The sequence below is a fragment of the Trichechus manatus genome, unplaced genomic scaffold (assembly GCF_000243295.1).
Source record: "Trichechus manatus latirostris isolate Lorelei unplaced genomic scaffold, TriManLat1.0 scaffold00094, whole genome shotgun sequence".
Classification (NCBI taxonomy): Eukaryota; Metazoa; Chordata; class Mammalia; order Sirenia; family Trichechidae; genus Trichechus; species Trichechus manatus.
In genome coordinates, this window is record NW_004444030.1 from 6,299,185 (window position 1) to 6,325,261 (window position 26,077).

Genomic DNA, 26,077 nt, shown 5'->3' on the forward strand with positions numbered 1-26,077 from the left:
GCTATGCCACCAGTATTTCAAATACCACCAGGGTTGCTCACGGTGGATAGGTTTCAGCTGTGCTTCCAGGCTAAGACAGACTAAGAAGACAGGCCTGGCAATCTATTTCTGAAAATTGGGCAATGAAAATCCTATGGATAGCAACAGAATATTATCCAATATAGTGCTGGAAGATGACCCCCTAGGTTGGAAGGCACTCAAAATACACCGTGGCTGCGACAATGGACTCAAGCATACCAACGATTGTGAAGACGGCACAGGGCTGTGCAATGTTTCATTCTGTCGTATGTGGGGTCACTATGAGTCAGAGAAGAGTTAACAGCAACTAATGACAAGATTCTATACCATTTCTCACTAGATGAATATTCAGTTAGAGCCTTTTACTTATCACAAAGGAAAGACTAATTTAAATGGTCAGATAGAAACTAAATGGCTGAGGAAATGTACGAAATTCAGAAGAAAAGAAGTAATAAAGACAGCAACCACATACTGGTTAAAAGCATAGACTTTGAAATAAGACAGACCTAGGTTCATATGTGGGCCCAACTAATTACTACCTATGTGATCTTGGGGAAGTCAACATCTTTGAGCATCAATTTCTTCTGTAAAATAAGGAAAATACCACTTATAGAACAGTTATAAGGTGTCTTAGTCATCTAGTGCTGCTCCAACAGAAATACCATGAGTGGATGGCTTTTAACAAGAGAAATTTATTCTCTCACAGTCCAGTAGGCTGCAAGTCCAAATTGAGGGCGTCACCTCCAGGGGAATGCTTTCTCTCTGTCGGCTCTGGAGGAAGGTCCGTGTCATCAGTCTTCCTTTGGTCTGGGAGCATCTCAGCACAGGAACCTCAGGTGCAAAGGACACGCTCTGCTCCCGGCACTGCTTTCTTGGTGGTGTGAGGTTCCCATGTGTCTCTGCTCGCTTCTCTCTTTTATTCTCAAAAGAGATTGCATTAAGACACTATCTACTCTTGTCAACCTCATCCGTATAACCTCATCACGGTGACAGAATTTACAACACATAAGGAGATCACATATAATCTCATCATAGTGATAGAGTTTACAACACAGAAGGAAATCACATCAGATAACACAGTCATACAATACTGGGAATCATGACCTAGCCAAGTTGCTACACACTTTTTTTTGGGGGACACAATTCAATCCATGACATAAGGGTTAGATCAAATATTTAGAATAATATGGAACAAATAATAAGATCCCAATAAAGGGTCTCTATTAATATCACTCAGATTAAATATGTTGTTAGTTGCCATAGAGCTGGCTCTGATTCACGGTGACTTTATGTATAACAGAATGCAATGTCTGGGCCTGTGTCATCTTCATTGGTATATTTAAGTCCACAGTTGAGGCTATTGTGTTAATCCAGCTCACTGAGGGCTTCTCTCATTTTTGTTGACCCTCTTCTTTACCAAACATGGTGTCTTTTTCTAGTGATTTATCTTTCCTGATGACATGTCCAGAGTAGGCTAGTCAAGGTCTCACCATCCTTGCTTCTAAGGAACATTCTGGTTGTATTTCTTCAAAGACTGATTTGTCCATTCTTTGGCAGTCCACGGTATATTCAATTACTCTTTGCCAATGCAGAATACATCAATTCTTCTTCTGTCTTCCTTTTTCACTATGCATGTTTCATATGCATGTGAGGCTTTGGTCAGACCTACCTTAGTCCTCAAAGTGACATAATTGCTTTTTAAAACTTTAAAGAGGTTGTTTGCAGCATATTTGCCCAAAGTAATGATACATCACTTGATTTCTTGACCGTTGCTTCCATGGACACTGACTTGTTGATCCAAGTAGAAGGAAATCTTTGACAACTTCAATTATTTTCTCCATTTATCAGGATTTTGCTTATCAGTCCAGTTGTGAGAATTTTAATTTTCTTTATGTTCAGGTGTAATCAGTAAGTCCTTCAAGTTGTCTTCATTTTGGGCAAGCAAGGTTGTGTCATCTGCATATTGTGCATTGTCAATGAGTCTTCCTCCAGTCCTGATCCGGTGTTCTTCTTCATATATTCTCACTTCTTAGAATACTTGTTCAGCATACAGACTGAATAAGTAAGGTGAAAGAATACAACCCTGCAGCACACTTTTTCCAATTTTGAACTACGCAGTATCTGCTTGTTCTGTTTGAATGACTGCCTCTTGATCCATGTACAGGTTCTGCATGAGCACAATTAAGTATTCTGGAATTCTCATTCTTCATAATGTTATTCATAATTTGTTATGACCCACACAGTCAAATGCCTTCAGGTAGTTGATAAAACAGAGGTAATCATCTTTCTGGTATCTCTGCTTTTTGCCAAGATCAACCTGACAATAGCAATGATATCACTGGTCCTCTTCTGAATACAGCTGTAACTTCTGGCGGTTTCCTGTTAATGTAAAGCTGAAGTTGTTTCTGAACTACCTTCAGTAGAATTTTGCTAGCATGTGACTATCAAGGACATTGTTCAATAATTTCTACGTTTCGTTTGATCGTCTTTCTTTGGAATAAGAAAAAGCATGGATCTCTTCCAGTCAGTTGGCGTTGTCTTCCAAATTTCTTGATATAGACAAGTAAGCGCATCTAGTGTTGTATCTGTTTGTTGAAGCATCTCAATTGGTACTCCATCAATTCCTGGAGCCTTGTTTTTTGCAGATTAGTGTTCTTCAAAATTAGTACTCAGCCCTGCCATGTCTTACGTTTGATACTGCATAAATGCAATGACAGTGAGGGGAGTAGAAAAAAGTGTTTTCTATTCTTTAGTAAATAAAAATATCTTTGATGCGATCTGGTTTGTTAAAATACTCTTATCTTTTGTGTTGTTTCATAAATAACAAGAATGGTGATGGAGCAATACACCAGCATATTCTAGACTGGGTGCTAACACTATTGGTATTTAGTGTTGAAGGGAAAGTGCAGTCTTTTAATTACCTCCAAAGTATATTCCAAATATGTCTATATCTTTCATTTAACTGCTATTTCCCTAGATGAAGCCCTCATTATCTCTCATCAGTACTACAACAACCTCCTAACTAGTCTCCTTGCTTCTACTCTTACCTACCCTCCAATCTATAATTTATCACTAGCCTGAATGATATTTAAAAAGTATGAACCAGATTATGCCACTCCCCTAATTAAAACCCCTCAGAATAAAATCCGAACTCCTTATCATAGCCTTTGTGGTACCCAGCCCCCAAGATGGCCCCTAATCATCCCCATTTCCTGGTATTCACTCTCTTGTATAGCCTCCCTTCCACACTGTACCAAAGTTGGTCTGTGTGACCAATAGCATACACCAGAAATGATGGTGTGCTATTCCCAAATCAGGTTAGAAAGGTTGCAGCATCAATTTTGGGCGCTCCCTCACTCTCCTGAATCTTTCACTCTAAAGGAAGTAAGCTACCATGTTATGAGTGGCCTTTGGAGAGACCCACGTGGAGAGGAAGTAAAGCTTCTGGCCAACAGCCAGCAAAGAACCGAGGCTTGTCAGGGTCCCCATGAGTGAGCTTAGAAGTGAATTCTCCAGTTGAGCCCTGAGATGACTGCAACTCAAGCCAACAGCATGACTGCAATTTCAGGAGAGCCCTTAAGCCAGAACCACCCAGCTAAGCCACTCCCAGATTCTTGACCCGGAGAAACTGTGAGAGATGTTTGTGGTTTGTCAGCTGTTATGTTTTGGGGTAATTTGTTACACAGAAATAGGTAGCTATGCCCTGGTGGCACAGTGGCTAAGAATTCAGCTGCTAACTAAAAGGTCGGCAGTTGGAATTCAGCAGGTGCTCCTTGGAAACCCTATGGGGCAGTTCGACCCCTGTCCGCTATCAGTCAGAATCGACTCGACAGCAACGGCTGGGTTAATAGGTAGCTAACAGCCTACAAAGGTCCAATCTTCTCCAATCTCATCTCACATCACTCTTCCTGCTCACTATATTCCAGTTATACAGGCCTGCTTTTAACTCCACAAAGGACTGAGCTTTTATCTTTACTTTTGTACCTGTTGTTCCCTCGGCCTAGAATGCTCATCCTCCCACTGTCTGAGTGGCTCGTTGCTTTTCATCCTCCAGTGACTTTTTTTGCCCCTGACTACCCTTATCTAACATATATCATGTCTTCCTCACCTGGCATCCAATTTATTTCACAGCACTAATCACAATCTGTAACTTCCCTCTCATGCATTAGGATGTAAGCTGCAAGACAGTAGGGACCATACCTGTCACATTCTTTATTGTATTCCCTACATTCTTCAGGGCCTGGGACAGAGCAGGAACTAATTAAACACTTGGTGAATGAATAAGTGATTGAAATTTTTTTGGTAAAAACAAATAAAAAACTCGCTTCAGATATTAGCTACAGTAATAGAGGCCAGGCATTGCTACAGTAAGCTTTGAGTAGGAAGGTTGCCTTTGTTAATGGAAACGCAATTTTATAATGATAACCCGGAGAGGGTGTAGAGTGTACTTACTTGATTTTGGCCACAACAAGCAAATCATTGAACAGGAACAGATGCCGCTCCTGCCTCTGCAGGCCTCTTTTTAGTTCTACCCGGCCGTCAATCAACAGAGTCCTACTGGAGCACACAAATGATGACAGAAAAGCACATGTGTCCACACTAGCAGAGGGACTGTCCCTGTTAACAGAGCAAATCACCACAGGTCAGTTAGTCAAACGATTAAATACAGGATTGAGTTTTTATGAAATTAAAGCTTATAGCTGGTCAAGACATACAAAACTCAGTATAATTTTTTAAATGCAATGGCACAGCTTCCTAACTGGTCTCCTAGTCTATTCTCCATACACCAGTCTTTTTTTCCCCCTATACTACTGGAGTCCTGGTGGCGCAGTGGTTAAGAGGTACGGCTGCTAACCAAAAGGTCGGCAGTTCCAATCCACCAGCTGGAAACCCTATGGGCAGTTCCAATCTACCAGCTGCTTGGAAACCCTATGGGGCAGTTCTACCCTGTCCTATAGGGTTGCTATGAGTTGGAATTGACTTGATGGCAACAGGTTTGGTCTTTTTTTGAATATTTTATTATGAAAATTTTCAAACAGAAAGCAAACTTGAAATAATTTTATAATAAACACTTGTATATTGCAACTTAGATTCTACCACTAATATTTTACTATACTTGCTATGTATCTATCTATCCTTCTATCTATTCATTAATCCATTTTATTTTGGTGCATTTCAGTGTAAACTTCCAACAACAGTATGCATCCCCCTAAATACTTCAACATGCATATAATTAACGAGTTCAATATTTATTTATAAATTTTCTTTTCATACAAAATTTACATACAATGAAATGCTCAACTCTCAGGTGTATGTTCACTGAGTCTTAACAAATGTATTCACCTGTGTAATATAAACCCCCAACAAAATAAAGAATTTTTTTTTGTTTATTGTTGTAGTTTAAGTGAAAGTTTACATTTCAAGTTAGTCTCTTATACAAAAATTTATACATACATTGTTATGTGACCCTAATCACTCTCCCTAAACTGTGACAGCACACTTCTCCTTTCCACCCCTGATTTCCCATGTCCATTCAACCAGCTCCTTACCCTCTCTGCCTTCTCATCTCACAGACAGAAGCTGCCCGTTTACTCTCACGTATCTACTTGAGCTAAGAAGCACACTCTTTACGAGTACCATTTTATGTCCCAGAGACAGTTCAATCTTTGTCGGAAGAGTTGGCTTCGGGAATGGTTTTAGTTCTGGGCTGATAGAGAATCCAGGGGCCATGCTTTCCACGGTTCCTCCACTCTCAGTCAGACCATTAAGTCTGGTCTTTTTACTAGAATTTGTGTTCTGCACCCCACCTTTCTCCTGCTCCATCAGGGACTCTCTGTTGTGTTCCCTGTCAGGGCAGTCACTGGTGGCAGCTGGGCACTATCTAGTTCTTCTGGTCTCAGGCTGATGGAGTCTCTGGTTTATGTGGCCCTTTCTGTCTCTTGGGCTAATACTCTCCTTGAGTCTTTGGTGTTCTTCATTCTCCCTTACTCCAGGTGGTTGGGACCAATTGATGCATCTTAGATGGCGCTTACAAGCTTTTAAGACCCCAGACGCCACTCACCAAAGTAGGATGCAGAACATTTTCTTAATAAACTTTGTTATGCCAGTTGACCTAGATGTCCCCTGAAAGCATGGTTCCCAGATCCCCACCGCTGCTACTCTGTCCCGCAGAGTATTTGATTGTATTCAGTAAACTTCTTAGCTATGGTCTAGTCCAGTTGTGCTGACTTCCCCTGTAGTGTGTGCTGCCCTTCTCTTCATATAATTCTTGTCTACTAACTAGTTAGTGAATAACCCTCACCCTCCCTCCCCACGCTCATAGCCATCAAACAACGTTTTCTTCTGTGTTTAAACCTTTTCTTGAGCTCTTATAATAGTGGTCTTATACAATATTTGTCCTTCTGTGACTGACTAAATTCACTCAGCATAATGCCCTCCAGATTACTCCATGTTATAAGATGTTTCACGGCTTCATCGTTGTTCTTTATCATTGTGTAGTATTCCATTGTGTGGATACACCACAATTTGTTTATCCATTTATCCATTGATGGGCACCTAGGTTGTTTCCATCTTTTTGCTGTTGCGGAAAGTGCTGCAATGAACATGGGCATGCATATATCTATCCGTGTGACAGCTCTTATTTCTCTAGGATATATTCCAAGGAGCGGGGTAGCTGGATCGTATGGTACTTCTATTTCTAGCTTTTTAAGGAAGCACCAAATTGATTTCCAAAGTGGTTGTACCATTTACATTCCCACCAACAGTGTGTAAGTATTCCAGTCTCTCCACAACCTCTCAAACATTTACTATTTTGTGTTTTTTGGATTAATGCTAGCCTTGTTGGAGTAAGATGATATCCCATTGTAGTTTTGATCTGCATTTCTCTAATGGCTGATGATCGTAAGCATTACTTCATGTGTCTGTTAGTCACCTGAATATTTTCTTTGGCGAAGTGTCTGTTCATATCCTTTGCCCATTTTTTAACAAAATAAGGAGCTTTATCTTCACTCTGAAAAATTCCGTATTGCCCTTTCCCGGTTAATCCCCACCCATCACTTCAGAGGCAATCACTATTCTGATTTCTTTCCACTGAACATTAGTTTTGTCTTTTCTAGAATTTCATGTAAATGGAGTCCCAGTATGTCCTCTTTTATGTAAGATATCTTTTACTCAGCAAGTTTCTAGGATTGATTCATGTTGTTACATATATCAGGAATCTCATCATTTACACCGCTGAGTAGTATTCCACTGCATAAACAGATCAGAGTTTGTTCATACATTCTCCTATTGAGGGACACCTCAGCTGTTTCCAGTTTTTTGCCATTAACAATAAAGCTAATGGGTAAAGGATATGAACAGACACTTCACCAAAGAAGACATTCAGGCGGCTAACAGATACATGAAGAAAGGCTCATGATCATTAGCCATTAGAGAAATGCAAATCACAACTAGAATGAGATACCATCTCACCCCAACAAGGCTAGCACTTATCCAAAAAACACAAAATAATAAATGTTTGAGAGGTTGTGGAGAGACTGGAACACTTTTTTATACTCTGCTCGTGGGAATGTAAAATGGTATAACCATTCTGAAATCAATTTGGTGCTTCCTTAAAAAGCTAGAAATAGAAGTACCATACAATTCAGCAATCCCACTCCTTAGAGTATATCCTAGAGAAATAAGAGCCATCACATGAATAGCTACATGCATACGTATGTTCACTGCAGCACTGTTCACAATAGCAAAAAGATGGAAACAACCTAGGTGCCCGCAACAGATGAATGGAGAAACAAATTGCAGTATATACACAGAGTGGAATACTACGCAATGATAAAGAACAACAATGAATCCATGAAACATCTCACAACATGGATGAATCTGGAAGGCATTATGCTGGGTGAAATTAGTCGCAAAAGGACAAATATTGTATGAGATCACTATTATAAGAATTCAAGAAAAGGTTTAAACACAGAAGAAAACATTCTTTGATAGTTACAAGGGAGGGAAAGGGGAATTCACTAGCTAGGTAGTAGACAAGAATTATCTTAGGCGAAAGGAAGGACAACATGCAATACAGGGGTAATCAGCGCAACTGGACTAAACCAAAAGGTAAGAAGTTTCCTAAACACAACCAAACACTTCGAGGCACAGAGTAGCAGGGGCTGTGGGGTCTGGGTACCATGATTTTGGGGGATATTTAGGTCAGCTGGCATAACAAAGTTTATTAGGAAAATGTTCTACATCCCACTTTGGTGAGTGGCGTCTGGGGTCTTAAAAGCTAGCAAGCGGCCATCTAAGATGCATCAATTTGTCCCAACCCACCTGAAGCAAAGGAGAATGAAGAACACCAAAGACAGATGGAAAATATTAGCCCAAGAGACAAAAGGGCCACATAAACCAGAGACTCCATCAGCCTGAGACCAGAAGAACCAGATGGTGCCTGGCTACCACCAGTGACTGCCCTGACAGGGAACACAACAGAGAGTCCCTGATGGAGCAGGAGAAAGGTGGGGTGCAAAACTCAAATTCTAGTAAAAAGACCAGACTTAATGGCCTGACTGAGACTAGAAGAACCCTTAAAGACATCGCCCTCGGACTCTCTGTTAACCCAGAAGTAAAACCATTCCCGCAGCCAACTCTACAGACAAAGATTAGACTGGGCTATAAAACATAAAATAATACTCGTGTGCTTCTTAGCTCAAGTAGCTACATGAGACTAAATGGGCAGCTCCTGTCTGAGGCAGGATGAGAAGGTAGAAAGGGACGGGAGCTGGCTGAAAGGACACAGGAAACCCGGGGTGGAAAGGGGGAGCGTGCTGTCACATCATAGAGATTGCAACTAGTGTCACATAACAATATATGTATAAAATTTTGTAAGAGAAATTAACTTGAGCTGTAAACTTTCACCTAAAGCACAATTAAAGAAAAACACATACAACAACAACAATAAAGCTACTATCTGGTCTTTTTGTGACCTATGTTTTCATTTCTCTTGGGTAAATACCTCGGAGAGGAATTGCTGGGTCACGGAATAGTTGTATGTTTAATTTTAGGAAAAAAGAAAGAGTTATTTTTTCCAAGTAGCTGTATCATTTTACATTCCCACCAATACTGAATGAGAATTCCAATTGTTCCACAACCATTCTAACATTTGGTATTGTCAGTCTTTTGAATTTTAGTCATTCTATATGCAGCCCTGGTGGAAGAGTGGTTAACCGCTTTGCTGCTAACGAAAAGGTGGGCAGTTTGAATACACCAGCCACTCCTTGGAAACCTTATGGGGCAAGTTCTACTCTGTCCTATAGGGTTGCTAGGAGTCGGAATCAACTTGATGGCAATGGGTTTGATATTTTTTTTTAGTGGACATATGGAACCCTGGTGGTGCAGTGATTAAGAGTTTGGCTGCTAAACTAAAGATGGTCATTTCGAATCCACCAGCCACTCCTTGGAAACCCTGTGGGGCAGTTCTACTCTGTCCTCTTGGGTTGCTATGACTCGGAATTGATCTGACTGCAGGGGTTTTGGGTTTTAGTGGATATATAGTAACATCTCACTAAGATTTGAATTTGCATTTCCCTGAAGACTAATGATGCTTAACACTTTCTTTAATGTGCTTATTGGTCATTTGTGTATCTTTCTTTGTGAACTGTCTATTCAAATCTTTTGCTCATTAAAAATTGGGTTGTCTTTTTATTATTTAGTTGTAAGAATTTTTATATATATCTTGGATATCAGACCTTTGTTAGGTATGTGTTTTGCAAGTATTTTCTCTCAGTCTGTTGCTTGCCTGTACACCTTCTTTATTGTGTTTTTTGATGAAAAGTTTTAAATTTTGATGAAGTTTAATTTATCAATTTTTTTCTTATACGGTGTTTATTTTCTGTGACCTGTTCAAGAAATCTTTACTTCCTCTCAAGTCATGAAGCTATTCTGTTTTCCATTAAAATCTTTATGGTTTTAGTTTGTATATTTAAATCTATGATCTATCTTAATTTTGAATTATGGTATAAGGTAGGGACTGAGGCTGAAGTTCTTTTTCTTTTTTCCTATATGGATAATGATTAAGAGCTTAGCTGCTAACCAAAAGGTCAGCAGTTTGAATCCACCAACTGCTCCTTGGAAACTCTTATGGGACAGTTCTACTCTGTCCTATAGGGTTGCTGTGAGTCGGAATCAACTTGACAGCAATAGGCTCGGGTTTTTTTGGTACATGGATACCTCATTACTTCAGCACTATTTGCAGAAAAAACTTTCTCTTTCTCAGTAGACGAATTTGACACCTGTTTTGAAAATCACATGCTTGTAAAGCATGGGTCTTTTTCTGGGCTCCCTATACAGTTCCACTGATCTATCTGTTGAATATTATGCCTCGCTAGCACAGTGGTTAAGGGCTCAGCCGTTAACTGAAAGGTCAGTGGTTCCAACCCACCAGTGGCTTTGTGAGAGAAAAGATCTGGTAATCTGTTCCCATAAAGATTACAGCCTGGGAAACCCTATGGGGCAGCTCTCTTCTGTCATAGAGGGTCACTATGAGTTGGAATCGGCTCGATGGCCCACAACAACCACCACAATCTTACTGTCTTACTCTATCTTTATACTTAATCATGAAATTAGGTAGAGTAAGTCCACCAGCTTTGTCTTTTTCAAGACTGCCTTGGATAATCTAGATCCTTTGTGCTTCCATATCAATTTTAGAGATTAACAAGATGAACAAAGTAGGGAAAGCCTACTGGGGATGCAGAAGAAGAGACGAGCTCTGTTTTAAATTATTAATTTAAGCAATTTAAATTGTTATTTGAAATTATCAGTGGACTAGATGGCATGGAGAAATCAGGCAGACAGCTATAACTTGGAAGTGCTGTCGGAAGTAGAGATGTAGTTTTGGTAACAATACATAGACAGGTGCACAAACAACACCATGGGAATGGACAGAACTGCCCAGGGAAGGAGCACAGAAAAAGAAAAAAGTCAGAAATACTCTCTGAGAAAAGCTGTAGTATGAAGAGGTAAAAAAGAAAGGAGAACCACTGAACAAGATGGGGACTGGTTAATGAAACAGTAGAAAAAGAAGAATAAAAGAGTGGTCGTCAGGAGGGCTGAAACTGGTAGGAGGGATAACAAGTTGAGGACTGAGAATATATCTGGGAAAAAAGTTATGAAGAAAACAGTTCCAGGAGAACGGTTGAGGAGTGAAGCCTAGGTTTGAGGAGTGAATGAATAAGAAGTGAAGAACTAAAGGCAGGAACTCTAGTCATTTTTTAGAGCCTAATCAACTCTTGGAAACCCTGGTGGCGTAGTGGTTAAGAGCTACGGCTGCTTACCAACAGGTCAGCAGTTTGAATCCACCAGGCGCTCCTTGGAAACCCTATGGGGGCAGTTCGACCCTGTCCTACAGGGTCGCTATGAGTCGGAATCGACTCGATGGCAATGGTTTTTTTTTTTTGGTTTTTAATCGACTCTTGATGGCAGCGGGTTTGGTTTTTTTTTTAACACTAGGTGAGAAGCCCTGGTGGCACAGTGGTTAAGTGCTCAGCTGTTAACCGAGAGGCTGACCGTTCGAACTCACCAGCCACTGCGGGGAGAAAGATGTGGTAGTCGTGGCAGTCAGCTTCCATGAAGATTTACAGCCTTGGAAACCCTATGGGGCAGTTCTACTCTGTCCTACAGGGTTGCTGTGAGTTAGAACCAACTGTACGGCAACAGGTTTGCTTTTGGTTTTTCTAAAGGGTAACGGCTGGTGAGGGAGGAAAATTAGGAAGAGAAAAGAACTAAGTAGCCCTAAAAGCAGGTATTATTATCCTTCTATGTACAGCTTTGGAGGCCTCGTGGCATAGTACTTAACAGTTTGGCTGCTAACCAGAAAGGTCACCAGTTCGAATAAACCAGCTGCTCCCTGGAAACCCTATGGGGCAGTTCTACTCTGTCCTTATAGGGTTGCTATGAGTTGGAATCAATTCGATGGCAACGGGTTTGGTTTTTGGTTTGGTATTTACAGATTTGAAAGGTGAAGTTCAGAGTAGTTAAAATATACTGCTATTAAGTGAGAGATTTACAAGTAAATATGGTTTCAAAACATGTACTTTTTACAGTTGCATGTGGCCTTTCAAAAGAACAAAACCAAACAACCAAACCCACTGCCATCTAGTCAATTCCAACTCATAGTGACCCTATAAAGGACTCCTTATTGACTCAAATTCCTCCTCCACCCAAAGTGATTGAGCTCAATAAAACTACTGAGGACTTAATGGCCTGGGGGCAGGGCAGGGGCTGATGGTTTAAATCTAAGCCTTTTTGTTAAATAGTGTTATATGCCAAGTCATTTTATTGCCTCAGTTTTCTCATCTGTAAATTCAGGTAGTTGGACTAGAAGATCTTTAAATTCCTTTTACAATTTGTATATGAGACTATCACAACATGAACCCAAAAATGAGGTAATGCCTGAGTGGCCAGCTACCTTTTCCTCTATTACAGTGGTTCTCAAAGTGTGGTCCCCCAACTAGCAGCAGCTGAATCAACTGGGAATTTCTTTAAAATGCAGATTCTTAGGTCCCACCCTCAGATTTACTGAATCAGAAAACCATGGAGGTAGGGCTAAACATTTTGTAGTTTAACAGATCATTCAGGTGATTCTGAGGCACAGTAAAGTCTAAGAACACTGCTCTTTATGACTCTACAAACATTCTGGCTCTAACATTGTAAGCTTCTACAATCCTTGCACTGAAAATAAGCAGCATATACTTCCACTTGAAAACCCTGGTGGTGCAGTGGTTAAGTGCTACGGCTGCTAACCAAAGGCTCAGCAGTTCGAATCTGTGAGGCGCTCCTTGGAAACTCTATGGGGCAGTTCTACTCTGTCCTACAAGGTCGCTATGAGTTGGAATCCACTTGACGGCAATGGGTTGGGTTTGGTTGGTTTGTTATACTTCTACTTTAGCTAAGATGAACTTCTGTGAGTTATTCCATCACATCCTGTGGCTTTAGCGCTTCAGTTACCTCTCCTAATAAATAGATTCTATTATGTTCACTAATTACTAATTAAGCACATATTACGTATAACTTACAGAGATAGTATAAGTGAATAACAAAGCAGGTATATCATCAGAGTCCTTTGAAAGAAAAGGGAAAGGAAGCTTCTATACCTAATATAAGGAGCTCTGGTGGCCCAGTGGTTACGTACTCAGCTGCTAACCAAAAGGTTGGTGGTTTGAACCCACCAGCCACTCCGAGGGAGTAAGATGTGGCCATCTGCTCCCATAAAGATTACAGTCTTGGAAACTCTACGGGGCAGTTCTACTCAGTCCTGTACGGTCACTGTGAGTCAGAATCGACTTGACAGCAATGGGTTTGGTTTTGGTTCTACGCTTGATATTACAGACTGGAATTAAGCAGACAGAAGAGTAAAACCCCACACTCACCATCATAGAAAAAAATTCTTTTTATCTCAAATTCTTTTTTGGGGGGCAGAGGAGAAGGTATAATGGCATCTGTTAGCATGCAGCGATTTTCAAAGTTCCAGAAAACAAGGATGAAGCTTCACTTGCTCTTGTTAAAACTGAGTAAGGACAAGGTTAGCAAGCAATGAATGGATCAAAGAAATGGCTAAAATAGCGTTTTACACAGCTTTAGATTTTTACTGCATGACAAGAAAACTTTGCCAGGGGAAAGTCATCTTTTATCTTTTAGTTTTAAGTATTCAATAAATATTGCTATTTTTATTATAATGATTAATTATCAGACAACAGAGTGGTGTAAACCAGAGGTTCTCAAACTATTATTTTAAAGGCCAGAGAGTAAGTGTTTTAGGCTTTGCAGGCCATACACTCTCTGTCACAATTACTCAACTTTACCCTTGTACCATAAAAGTAGTGATAAAAACCAAAAAACCAAACCCGTTGCCGTCAAGTCGATTCTGACTCATAGCGACCTTATAGGGCTGAGTAGAACTGCCCATAGGGTTTTCAAGGAGCGACTGATAGTTTCGAACTGCTGACCTTTTGGTTAGCAGCCGAGCTCTTAACAACTGCGCCACCAGGGCTCCAAAAGCAGTGACAGAGAATGCATAAATGAATGGGCGTGGCTGTGTTCTAATAAAACTTTATTTGCAACAATAAGTGGCCTTTCTGAGCCATAGTTTGCTGACTCCTGATTTAAATAATACTTCTAAAATTTTAAATGCTTATACATAAAGGCTAATCTGAAGAAATGAGGGGATTTAAATTTTTCTTGCTTGGGGTTGGCCAAGGCTAAAGATTAATCAGGCTATTTTGAAAAACAGCTTGCATTTTAAACCAGTTCCAAAGGGTTTTCATTTTCATACATGCTAACTCATTTGACACCTCACAAAAGTAGATTGGGTGGTGGTGTAGGTGAGAATCCACAATGAAATTGAAGTATTTTTCTTTTTGTGTATGGATTTATCAATATACATGTCTAGTCTGTCATTTTAAGCAGCTACTTATAAGCATTCACCACTCGTCTGTCAGTTTGTCATACTGTGGGGGCTTGCATGTTGCTGTGATGCTGGAAGCTACGCCACTGGTATTTCAAATACCAGCAGGGTCACCCATGGTGGACAAGTTTCAGAGGAGCTTCCAGACTAAGACAGACTAAGAAGAAGGACCTAGTGATCTACTTCTGAAAAAATTGGCCAGTGGAAACCTTATGAATAGCAGTGGAACATTGTCTGATATGGTGCCAGAAGATGAGTGCCTCAGGTTGGAAGGCACTTAAAATATGACTGGGGAAGAGCTGCTGCCTCAAAGTAGAGTCGACTTTAATGACATGGATGGAGTACAGCATTTGGGACCTTCATTTGCTGATGTGGCACAACTCAAAATGAGAAGAAACAGTTCCAAACATCCATTAGTAATCAGAATGGTAATGTACGAAGTATGAATCAAGGAAAACTGGAAGTTGTCAAAAATGAAAATGGAACACTTGAACACTGATATCCTAGGCATTAGTGAGCTGAAATAGACTGGTATTGGCCATTTTGAATGAGACAGTCATATGGTCTACTATGCCAGGAATGACAAATTAAACAGGAAGGGCATCGTGTTCATCATCAAAAAGAACATTTCAAGATCTGTTGTGACGTACAATGCTGTCAATGATAGGATAATATCCATACGCCTACAAGGAAGACCAGTTAATACAACTATTATTGAAATTTATGCACCAATCATTAATGCCAAAGATGAAAAAAACTGAAGATTTTTACCAACTTCTGCAGTCTGAAATTGATCAAACATGCAATTGAGATGCATTGATAATTACTAGAGATGGGAATATGAAAGTTGGAAACAAAGAAGAAAGATCAGCAGTTGGAAAACATGGCCTTGGTAATAAAAACGACACCAGGGATCGCAGGATAGAATTTTGCAAGACCAATGACTTATTCATCGGCAATACCTTTTTTCAACAACGTAAACAGCAACTATACACATGGACCTAGCCAGATGGAATACACAGGAATCAAATCGACTACATAAGTGGAAACAGATGATGGTAAAGCTCAGTATCATCAGTAAGAACTAGGCTGAGGGCTGACTGTGGAACAGACTATTAACTGCTCATACAAGGCTCCAGGAATTGACAGAATACCAATTTAGATGTTTCAACAAACATGCAATGCTGGAAGTGCTCACTTGTCTATGCCAAGAAATTTAGAAGTTCAAGTTGAAGTTGAAGAAAATTAAAACAAATCATTGAGATCCTTAGTACGACTTTGAATATATCCCACCTGAATTTAGAGACTATCTCAAGAATAGATTTCACACACTGAATACTAATGACTGAAGACTAGATGAGTTATGAGATGCCATCGAGGATATCATACATGAAGAAAGTATTTAGCATTTCTTAAGCTGAAAGAACTGAAAAACAATTCAAGACTCAAGTTCCAATATTGAAGGATTCTATGGGCAAAAACTTGAATGACACAGGAAGCATCAAAAGAAGATGGAAGGAATAAATACACAGAATCACTGAACCAAAAAGAACTGGTTGATGTTCAACCATTTCAGAAGGTAATATATGATCAAGAACTGATGGTGCTGAAGGAAGAAATCCAAGCTGCACTGAAGGCACTGGCAAAAAATAAGGCTCCAGGAACTGACAGAATACCAACTGAGATGTTTCAACAAACAGATGCAATGCTGGAAGTGCTCACTCATCTATGCCAAGATATATGGAAGACAGCTACCTGGCCAATCGACTGGAAGAGATCCATATTTGTGCCCATTCTAAAGAAAGGTAATCCAACAGAATGTGGAAATTGTTGAACAATATTATTAATATCACGGGCAAGTAAAATTTTGTTGAAGATAATTAAAAAATGGTTCCAGCAGTACATTGACAGGTAACTGCCAGAAGTTCAAGTAGATTCAGAAGAGGATGTGGAACAAGGGATATCACTGCTGATACCAGATGGATCTTGGTTGAAAGCAGAGAATACCAGAAAGATATTTACCTGGGTTTTTACTGACTATGCAAAACACTCGACTCTGTGGATCATAACAAATTATGGATAATATTGCAAAGAACGGGAATTCCAGAACACTTAATTGTGCTCATGAGGAACCCATACATAGGCCAAGAGGCAGTCATTTGAACAGAACAAGAGGATACTGTGTGGTTTAAAGTCAGGGAAGGTGTGCTTCAGGACTGTAATCTTTCACCATACTTATTCAATGTGTACGCTGAGCAAATAATCCGAGAAACTGGACTATATGAAGAAGAACATGGCATCAAGATTGGTGGAAGACTCATTAACAACCTGCTATATCCAGATGACACAACCTTGCTTGCTGAAAGTGAAGAGGGTTTGAAGGACTTACTTATGAAGATCACAGACTACAGACTTCAGTATGGATTACACCTCAACATAAAGAAAACAAAAATCCTCACAACTGGACCAATAAGCAACATCATGATAAATGGAGAAAATACTGAAGTTGTCAAGGATTTCATTTTACTTGAGTCCACAATCAATGCCCATGGAAGGCGCAGTCAAGAAATCAAACAACATATTGCATTGGGTAAATCTGCTGCAAAAGACCTTTAAAGTGTTAAAAAGCAAAGATGTCATCTTGAGGACTAAGGTGCGCCTGACCCAAGCTAGAGTATTTTCAATTGCCTCATATGAGTGCGAAAGCTGGATAATGAATAAGGAAGACCAATGAAGAACTGATGCCTCCGAATTATGCTGTTGGCAAAGAATATTGAATATACCACATACTGCCAGAAGAAGGAACAAATCTGTCTTGGAGGAAGTACAGCCAGAATGTTCCTTAGAAGAGAGGATGGCAAGACTTCGTCTCATGTATTTTGGACATGTTATAAGGAGGACCAGTCCCTGGAGAAGGACATCACGCTTGGTAAAGCAGAGGGTCAGCAAAAAAGAACAAGACCCTCAATGACATGGACTGACACAGTGGCTGCAACAATAGCCTCAAACATAGCAAGGATTGTGAGGATGGTGCAGGACCAGGCAGTGTATTGTTCTGCTGTACCCAGGCTAGCTATGAGTTGGAACCGACTCGCCTGCACCTAACAACTAACAATAATACTTACAGGCATGGGAAGAGATGTCTCAAGACTTTTAGCAAGCTAAGCATTGGTTTAAAAAAAAAAAAAAAAAACTTGCAATATTCCAGAATAAAAATAAACATTTCAACACTCACTTAATTTCAAAAGAAAAAATCTCTCACAGAAAGAAATAAAAACACAAATAACCTTTGTGCTTTTTAGAACTGCAGTCTTAATCTGTGTTTCCTATTTTAAAATGTATTTAATTATGTGACTCTGAAGTGCTTATTTTTATTCTGAGTGCAGTATAGATGTGTTTATTTTAGTCTCAGAGTATGGAAATTGGGGGAAGGGTAAGATTATAACCTTATATTTAGCCTCTTAATATAGCCTGATTAAGATCCGCAAGTTATAATTAACAGAACTCTAAAATGATCTAACAAATACAAGTAGATTCTAAGTATTAACTGCTGCCTGCTTCCTATGTATTAACATTCCACTTTCAAATGGGTATGTGAAGCCATTTTTGAAAGGCAAAAAGGAGTTTTAGGAGCTTAATTATCTTTTACTAAAACTAGATAACCGCTTTCATGAAACCTGGCCACAATAATCTCTCTTAATATATATTACTAAGACTCATCCTAAAAGCGAGTTCAGCTTTAGGTACAGTTTTAAGGTGGTGCTGCTTCATCTTAAATCACATAAGACAATAAACTGAAATTCAGAATCCATCTTGGAAATATCTATGTTTATGAGTAGTAATCAATTAAAGATAATGTCGACAAGTACTAGATAGGATTTTGATAACCTCAGAGCCTAGAACAGTAACTAGCACATGGTCACTGCTCAATAATCATTGAATAACTGATTTACCAAGGATTTGCCTTCTTTTCTAAAGCCCACTCCAAACGGCATCTCTTTCATGAAAACGGTCTCTCAACTAAATCTTTGTTGGGCATCTCTTATACACTATTTAGCACGTATCATGTTCTGCCTTATACCTCTTAAATATTCTCATTCAACACTTATTGAGCATGTAAGTACCATATAATTGTTTGTAATTGTGATAAAGGTTGTAAAGCAATATTACAGAACGTGACTAAGTACAAATAATGTGGTGGCCTTTCTTGGGTGCCTGCCATATGTCAGACACTGGAAACAGATGCAGTTCCTGGCCTTGAGGAGTCGGCAATCTGGTAGGGGAATCAGAGAAGTAAACACAGTGATAAACCAGTAAGCGCAATAAAAGAAATACAGAGTGCTGGGGCTACACAGATGAGTAAAGGATCAGAATCCCTAACTGAGACTGGATTAGTTAGGACAGTTTTCTGGAGGAACCAAAGTCCGGAAGGATGGGCAGATGGATGAAGGGCGCTCTAAGCAGAAGAAAGAGCATGTCAAATACGCTGGTGTGTTTCAGCAACTGCCAAAAGTTTAGGAAGTCTGGAGTGACAAGCACCCAGCGAAGAGCAGCAGCAGGTGAGGAAGAGGCCAGATCACAGATGTTTTTCCTACTGTGCTAAGGGGCTTAGGCTTTATCTGGAAGCACTAAAGAATTGTAAGCAGGACATTGTGTTTTACAATATGAGTAGAGGAGGGCAGGCTTAGAGGAAGGGAGATCATCAGGAATGTATTACAGTAGTCTTAGGCAATGAATGTTGCAGACCTGAGGAAAGGAGAGAACATATTTAAGAAACCCATTGCTATCAAGTTGATTGTGCCTCATAGCAACCCTACTGGACAGAGTAGAATTGCCCCATAGGGTTTCCAAGGCTGTCAATCTTTACAGAAGCAGACTGCCACATCTTTCTCCTGCGGAGCAGCTAGTGGGTTCGAACTGCAGACTTTTTGGTTAGCAGCCGAGTGCTTAACCAACGCATTACCAGGGCTCCTTTTTCAAAACGGTACATGGACCAAACAAAATATAATTTTGAATGCCCAATTCATTACATTCCCTCTCTGCCACTTCTTTACTCTGTTTACCATACCTCCCAGGGCCCTGAAGGCCTTTACTTGTTTCTTGCCCTAATATGACATTTTTTAAAAAACACTAGCTTATTGTTTTCGTAATTGAGGTTCTTTTTAATAAAATATACCTAACATAAAATGTAACATTTTAACCATTTTAAAGTGTACTATTCTGTGACATTTACTACATTCATTATGTTATGGACCCATCATCACTATCTAGTTTCTGGAAATTTTTACCAACAAAAGGAAATCTTGTATCTGTTAAGCAGTCATTGTCTTACCCCTAGCTCCTGGCAGCCCCTAATCTTTCTGTCTCTTTGGATTTGCCTATTCTGGATATTTTACATAAATGGAATCGTACAATAGGTGGCCTTTGTGACTGGCTTCTTTCATTTAGCATGTTTTCAAGGTCTATCTATGTTGTAGCATGTATCAGTACTTCATTCCTTTTTAAGGCTGAATAATATTTCATGGTATGGCTATACCACATTTCTTTTATTCATCCATTAGTTGATGGACATTTGGGTTGTTTCCATCTTTTGGCTATTGTGAATCAAGCTGCTATAAACATTCTGTACAAGTTTTTGTTTGAACACTGTTTTAAATTTTTTTGAGTATATACCTAAGAGTAGAATTGCTGAGTCATATAGTAACTCTATGTTTAACATATTAAGGAATAGCTATATTGTTTTCAATAGTAATTTCACCATTTTGCTTTCCTACTAGCAATGTAGGAAACCCTGATGGCATAGTGGTTAAGAGCTATGGCTGCTAACCAAAAGGTCAGCAGTTCCAATCCACCAGGTGCTCCTTAGAAAACCTATGGGTCAGTTCTACTCTGTCCTATAGGGTTGCTATGAATCAGAATTGACTCGACGGCATTGGGTTTAGGTTTTGTTTTTTTTTTTACTTGCAATGTAAGTGTTATTTTTGACTCTTCCCTCTTTTGTCTCTTACATATAATCACTTGCTATGTCTTAACTAAAAAGAACAAAATCTCTTGAATCTAGGTCCTCATAATCTCTCCTATAGCTTGTGATGGATTCCTAACTGGACTCTACTTCCCTGCTATCTCTCTTCTCCAGTCTATCTATACTACTTGCTTCTATCAAATTATTCTTCCTGATGCACAGTACCAATGATCATGGCATATACACTGTCTACGGAGTAAGCCCAACACATGAAGCTGGCACTCAAGGTCTAGTATAAACATTTACCCTACCTGGTTATGCCATGTTAGAAGTCTCCAAATAGTCTGTGTAAGGAGTATCCCTGATAAGTCTTAGGAAGTAAATTAGTCCAGATGTAATTTACAACAAAAGAGACGGCTATTGAAATGCAGCTACAAAAATCATTATCAACATCAAAACTCTATTTTGTCTGGCAATAAAAGTATATCTATTAAATATTCCTGACTATTAAAAGTACATTCTCAGGAAATCTAGTCTAAAGCAATTATCTGCCTTGTTAACGGGATAAAACACGGGAATTCTGTATTTTTACGAAAACAGTGTGTACCTTCTATGTTTGTTTGCTGGCCATACCATTCCCCTGTAAGGCATTTTCATAAGTCCTGCTATGCCAACTTTTTTTACATGCTGCTGTTAAAATCAGCATAGCACATTTACAAAAATACCTCACAGGGGGAGGGCTCGGCTGGCAAACAAACATAGAAGACGCGTGTTATTTGTATAAAATGCGATACACCGTCACATTTCAACAGTCATCACTGTGATAAAATAAAGATTCAAATTACCCAAGAAAACTGTACATAGAGATTATAACATAATGGGGTTGTATGTAATACATACTATGTTTCCACGCCCAAATTAGATTCAACATCAAACGATGAATCATGTAGCTTACATGCAGTCTGGATTCTGACTTCACATAATGAGAAGAAAGTCTAGTGATAATGTTAACACAAGGTTCAAAATGTACTAACAGAGGATGCAGGCTTGGAAAGATAGATGGATGGATGTAGATGGAAGAATGGCTGGATAAATAGAGTGTGCCAGGGCTTTAAAAAAGGAGCCCTGGTAGCTCAATGGTTAAGTACTGGGCTGCTAACCAAAATGTCAGTGGTTCAAACCCACCAGCAACTCTGTGAGAGAAAAGACCTGGTGATCTGCTCCTGAAAAGATTACAGCCTAGGAAACCCTAAGGGGCAGTTATACCCTGTCCTTTAGGGTCGCTACGAGTTGAATTGACTTGATGGCACAGGACAATAACAACAATAGGGCTTAAAAGAGTCCCTAGAGATACAAATGGTTAAGCGCCCCACTACTAGCCAAAAGGCTGGCAGTTTGAACCCACCCAGAGGTGCCTGGGAAGATAGGCCTGGAGATCTGCTTCCAAAAGATCACAGCCCTGAACCCCTATGGAGCAGTTCCGCTCTGCACACACGGGGGGTCACCATGAGTTGGAGTCAATGCAACGGTAACTAACGACAATAAAACCAAAATCAAACCCATTGCTGTTGAGTCTATCCGACTCATAGCGACCCTACAGGACAGAGTAGAACTGCCCCCAAGGGTTTCCAACTATAATAATAAAGGGCATAAAGTAAGAAATATGCAAAGGAGAACTTTTAAACTGTCATTAAAAGTGGTGACTGGAACAGGTTTCATGCATGATATAATGAAATCAACAATCTTACATCAACAATAATGCTAATACTTAAAGAGCAAGGAGAATACAAATATTAACTAAGAGAGAAGAGCACAATGGAAGGAGGGAGTGAAAGACAGAGAAGGACACTAACAGAGTTACACCAACAGCGAGATCCACACACAAGGAGAAATTATTTCCAAAGAAGGGAGTAAAGTACATAATTCTTCACAGCCTTGACACAGAAGTTGCTCAACATCATCTATCAGGAGTTCACTTAGTAAAAGGCATTTTACAAGACATACAAGGAGAAAGGAGACAACACATTCTTTGAGCGCTGTCTCTGAGGACTTAAAGACACAACTTTTATACAAATTAATACAATGATACAAATCCACTTATCAGAGAAAAACCTAAGTTTTGGAACTTCAAACACTTCCATAAAAATCACAAACCTCCAAGAAGAATAGCTCTACCTCATTACGAATGAGTAGGAACAGATACATCTCAAATAACGGTTGGAGAAACTTCCAAACCACATCAGTCACTTCCGTGTGGCCTGTTGACTTAAAAATTCTATCTTCATTATCAACTAAGTGAAATTGGTCTGAATCATCTTCTTGAATCAGGTACTAATAAGAATGCCAAACACATTCAAGCTACTCAAGGAAATTTATATGTGTAGTTACTATAGAGTGGTGCGGTAATATGTTAGTTTTTTACTAATTCAAAGATGAATCAAGTCATCAATATGCTGATTGGGAAATCCAGCAGTTTGTTTCAGGCAATAATTACATAAGGGTACATGGAAAGAACAAAAGGAATATACCTAATTAAAAGTAAGTCCCGTCTACAGTTTCTGGTAAAGTATGAAAAATATCATCTTATAACTTCAAAGTAGGAAGTTAAAAAATATCATACGATACCTTTGAATTAGAAAGTCCTCAAGGTAGTGCACTGATGGCATTGACTTAACTACCTACTACTTCCAGCACATTTTTATGTCTCTCTCTCTCTCTCTCTCTATATATATATATATATTCAAGTTGATACACAAATAAGTGAGTTGATTTGATTAGTAGATTCACAATGAACAGAAAAGAGTTCTGAAAGGAACCTTTACACACCATGCTGCCAAAATATCTACACAATACATTTCAGGATTAGGAAGGCTATATAATAAATATTTGCTTTAAGTCACAGCAATGAGTTGTCACAGCAATGAGTTGGTTGAAGCTTCTTAAGAAAAAACTCATTAGAGGCTTTTGAAATACAGGCAATCTGTGGGTTACAAATGAAATCAGTTCCCAAGTGTGTCTTTAAGTTGAACTTGTAAGTAAGTTGAACAGGTGCAAACAAGTATACAGGTACATACTTGTTTGGCTTCATTTTAGTGCAAGAAAAGCTGAAGTATACAAAGAACGCGGCACCAGGATTGAAGGAAGACTCATTAACAACCTGCGTTATGCAGATGACACAACCTTGCTTGCTGAAAGTGAAAAGGACTTCAAGTACTTACTGATGAAGATCAAAGACTACAGCCTTCAGTATGGATTACACCTTAACATAAAGAAAACAAAAATCCTCACAACTAAACCAATAAGCAACGTCATGATAAATGGAGAAAATATTGAAGTTGTCATGGATTTCATTTTTTTACTTGGATCCACAATCAATGCCCGTGGGAGCAGCGGTCAAGAAATCAAACTATGTGTTGCACTGCAAATCTGCTGCAAAAGACTTCTTTAAAGTGTTGAAAAGCAAAGATGTCACTTTGAGAACTAAGGTGTGCCTGACCCAAACCATGATATTTTCAGTCACCTCATATGCATATGAAAACTTGCCAATGAATAAGGAAGACTGAAGAATTGACACCTTTGAATTATGGTATTGGCAAAGAATACTGAATAGACCATGGACTGCCAAGAAGAATGAACACATCTATCCTGGAAGAAGTATGGCGAGAACGCTCCTTGGAAGCAAGGATGGCGAAACTTCATCTCACATACTTTGGACATGTTGTTAGGAGGGGTCAGTCCCTGGAGGTGGACATCATGCTTGGTAAAGTAGAGGGCCAGTGAAAAAGAGGAAGACTCTCAACGAGATGGAACGACACAGTGGCTGCAACGACGGACTCAAGCATAACAATGATTGTGAGGATGGCACAGGACTGGGCAGTGTCTCGTTCTGTTGTATACATAGGGTTACTAGGAGTCAGAACCGACCTGATGGCACCTAAGAACAACATGATATTGTTTTAAAAGCTATGGAAGAGATGAGGTCATCTAGAGAGTTAGTGTAGAGGAGAACAGGTTCAACTACTGAGTCTGGGGCATACCAACATTTAGAAGTTGAGAAAAGGAGAAATTAGCATGTTAAAGTAGAATGAACTGGCTTTTAATAAACAGAGGCAAAAGATCAAGGGAAGAAGGGAAGTATTTAAGTGTCAAATGCTGCAGAAAGGTCAAGGAAGATGATCTGACTCTTGGATTTAGCATTATGGAGGTCACTAGTGACCATGACAAGAACAATCCTGGTGAAGTGTTAGAGGCAGATCTGTTTGGAGTAGATTTAAAAGAAAAGTGAAGACAGTACATAAGTCTTCTAAGGAGTTTTGATGTAGGGGAGATAAATGGAACAGTAGCTGCGGTAGGATTCAGGTCAAAGTATGTCTTGCCTTTTTTTTTTTTAGTAACATAACATTTTCCCATTCAACATTTTTTCATATGTACAATTCAGTGACATCTTGCTTTGTTTTAATGTGTATTTTCAGCAAACCTACAAGTAAAAAATAGTATATAATGAACCCCCATATATCCAGATTCAACAATTATCAAGAGTCACACCTGCTCCGTCTCTCCCTTATATCTTGATGTTACTCTTGTGGGAAACAGAGCTTCAAAGGATTTTAGGTAAGTTATTGAACACTACAATATGGGTTGATGGCAGCTTAGGGACTAAGGAGGGAAACAAAGATGTAGAGGACAAAACAAGGGACTTTTGAGCCTTGGTTTCCTCATTAGTGAGGATGTTAAAACATAAAATTTTTGCCATAATGACATAATGGCTATTATTTTTTAATGGCACAAAAATGTCATTTTTGCTAACCGGGGTTAAGTACTATTCTACTGGTAAAAACATAATGCAAAATGTATATTCCAATCTGATTTGGAAAGTATATGAACCATGTCTTGGTTTGAACACCTGGACAGCCATTTACTGGAAGGATGCTCTTGTCCAAGTTACTTAAAGTCCTTGTGCCTTATTCCTTACCTGTAAAATGGGTATAATAATCTATAGCCAGTAGCAATCATGTACACAGAAGAATTTGGTCAATGCTTTCACACAGGCACTTAATAAAAGGTAATATCAATGTGAGTAGAAAGGGACAGGCTAATACGCCCAACACTATATAGCCTGAAATGCTTGTTCAGTAGTGTGAGTCACTGATGTTAGCTTGCAACAAAACATTCTCATTTGCCTCTTGCTGATTAAAGTATCCCAAAATTTGGTAACTGAGGTTTCCAGATAACCTGACTGTTTATTTCATTGTACTAAAACTCACTTATTCTAGGTGGAAGAAAAACAAAAATATATTTAAAAAAATGATGTAGTTTTTTATGACGGGACCTCCTTAATATAAAGTATTTCATGCAAACCTATGATGCATAATCTAATCTTGACATTAATTCTCTGAAACACTGACATCTATTTTCCAATTAAAAAAAAGAAACCAAAACTAACCCTTAAAATAAAATCTTTAGATAGAACACACACAATACATACTGTCAACAAATGTGCTAAAAGACTTTCAAACAGTAAAGAGAAACTTAATTTTTATATTTATCTACTGTGTAAGAAATTGTCTGTTTTCCAATTACTCATCATTTTCTCCTGGGGCTGTTACCATTGGTGCAAATATCTGAATGAAATATAACAGACAGTACTT

The 26,077-nt window shown here is 39.2% G+C and overlaps 1 protein-coding gene across 1 annotated transcript in view; it reads right to left on the reverse strand.

The window, feature by feature from the left end:
• ARHGAP20 (Rho GTPase activating protein 20) overlaps positions 1 to 26,077 on the reverse strand; it is a 133,285-nt gene that overhangs the window by 46,168 nt on the left and 61,040 nt on the right. Inside the window, exon 3 of the mRNA XM_004382487.1 lies at positions 4,471 to 4,635. Within this exon, the coding sequence (XP_004382544.1) occupies positions 4,471 to 4,635 (165 nt within the window). The remainder of the gene's footprint in view (positions 1 to 4,470; positions 4,636 to 26,077) is intronic.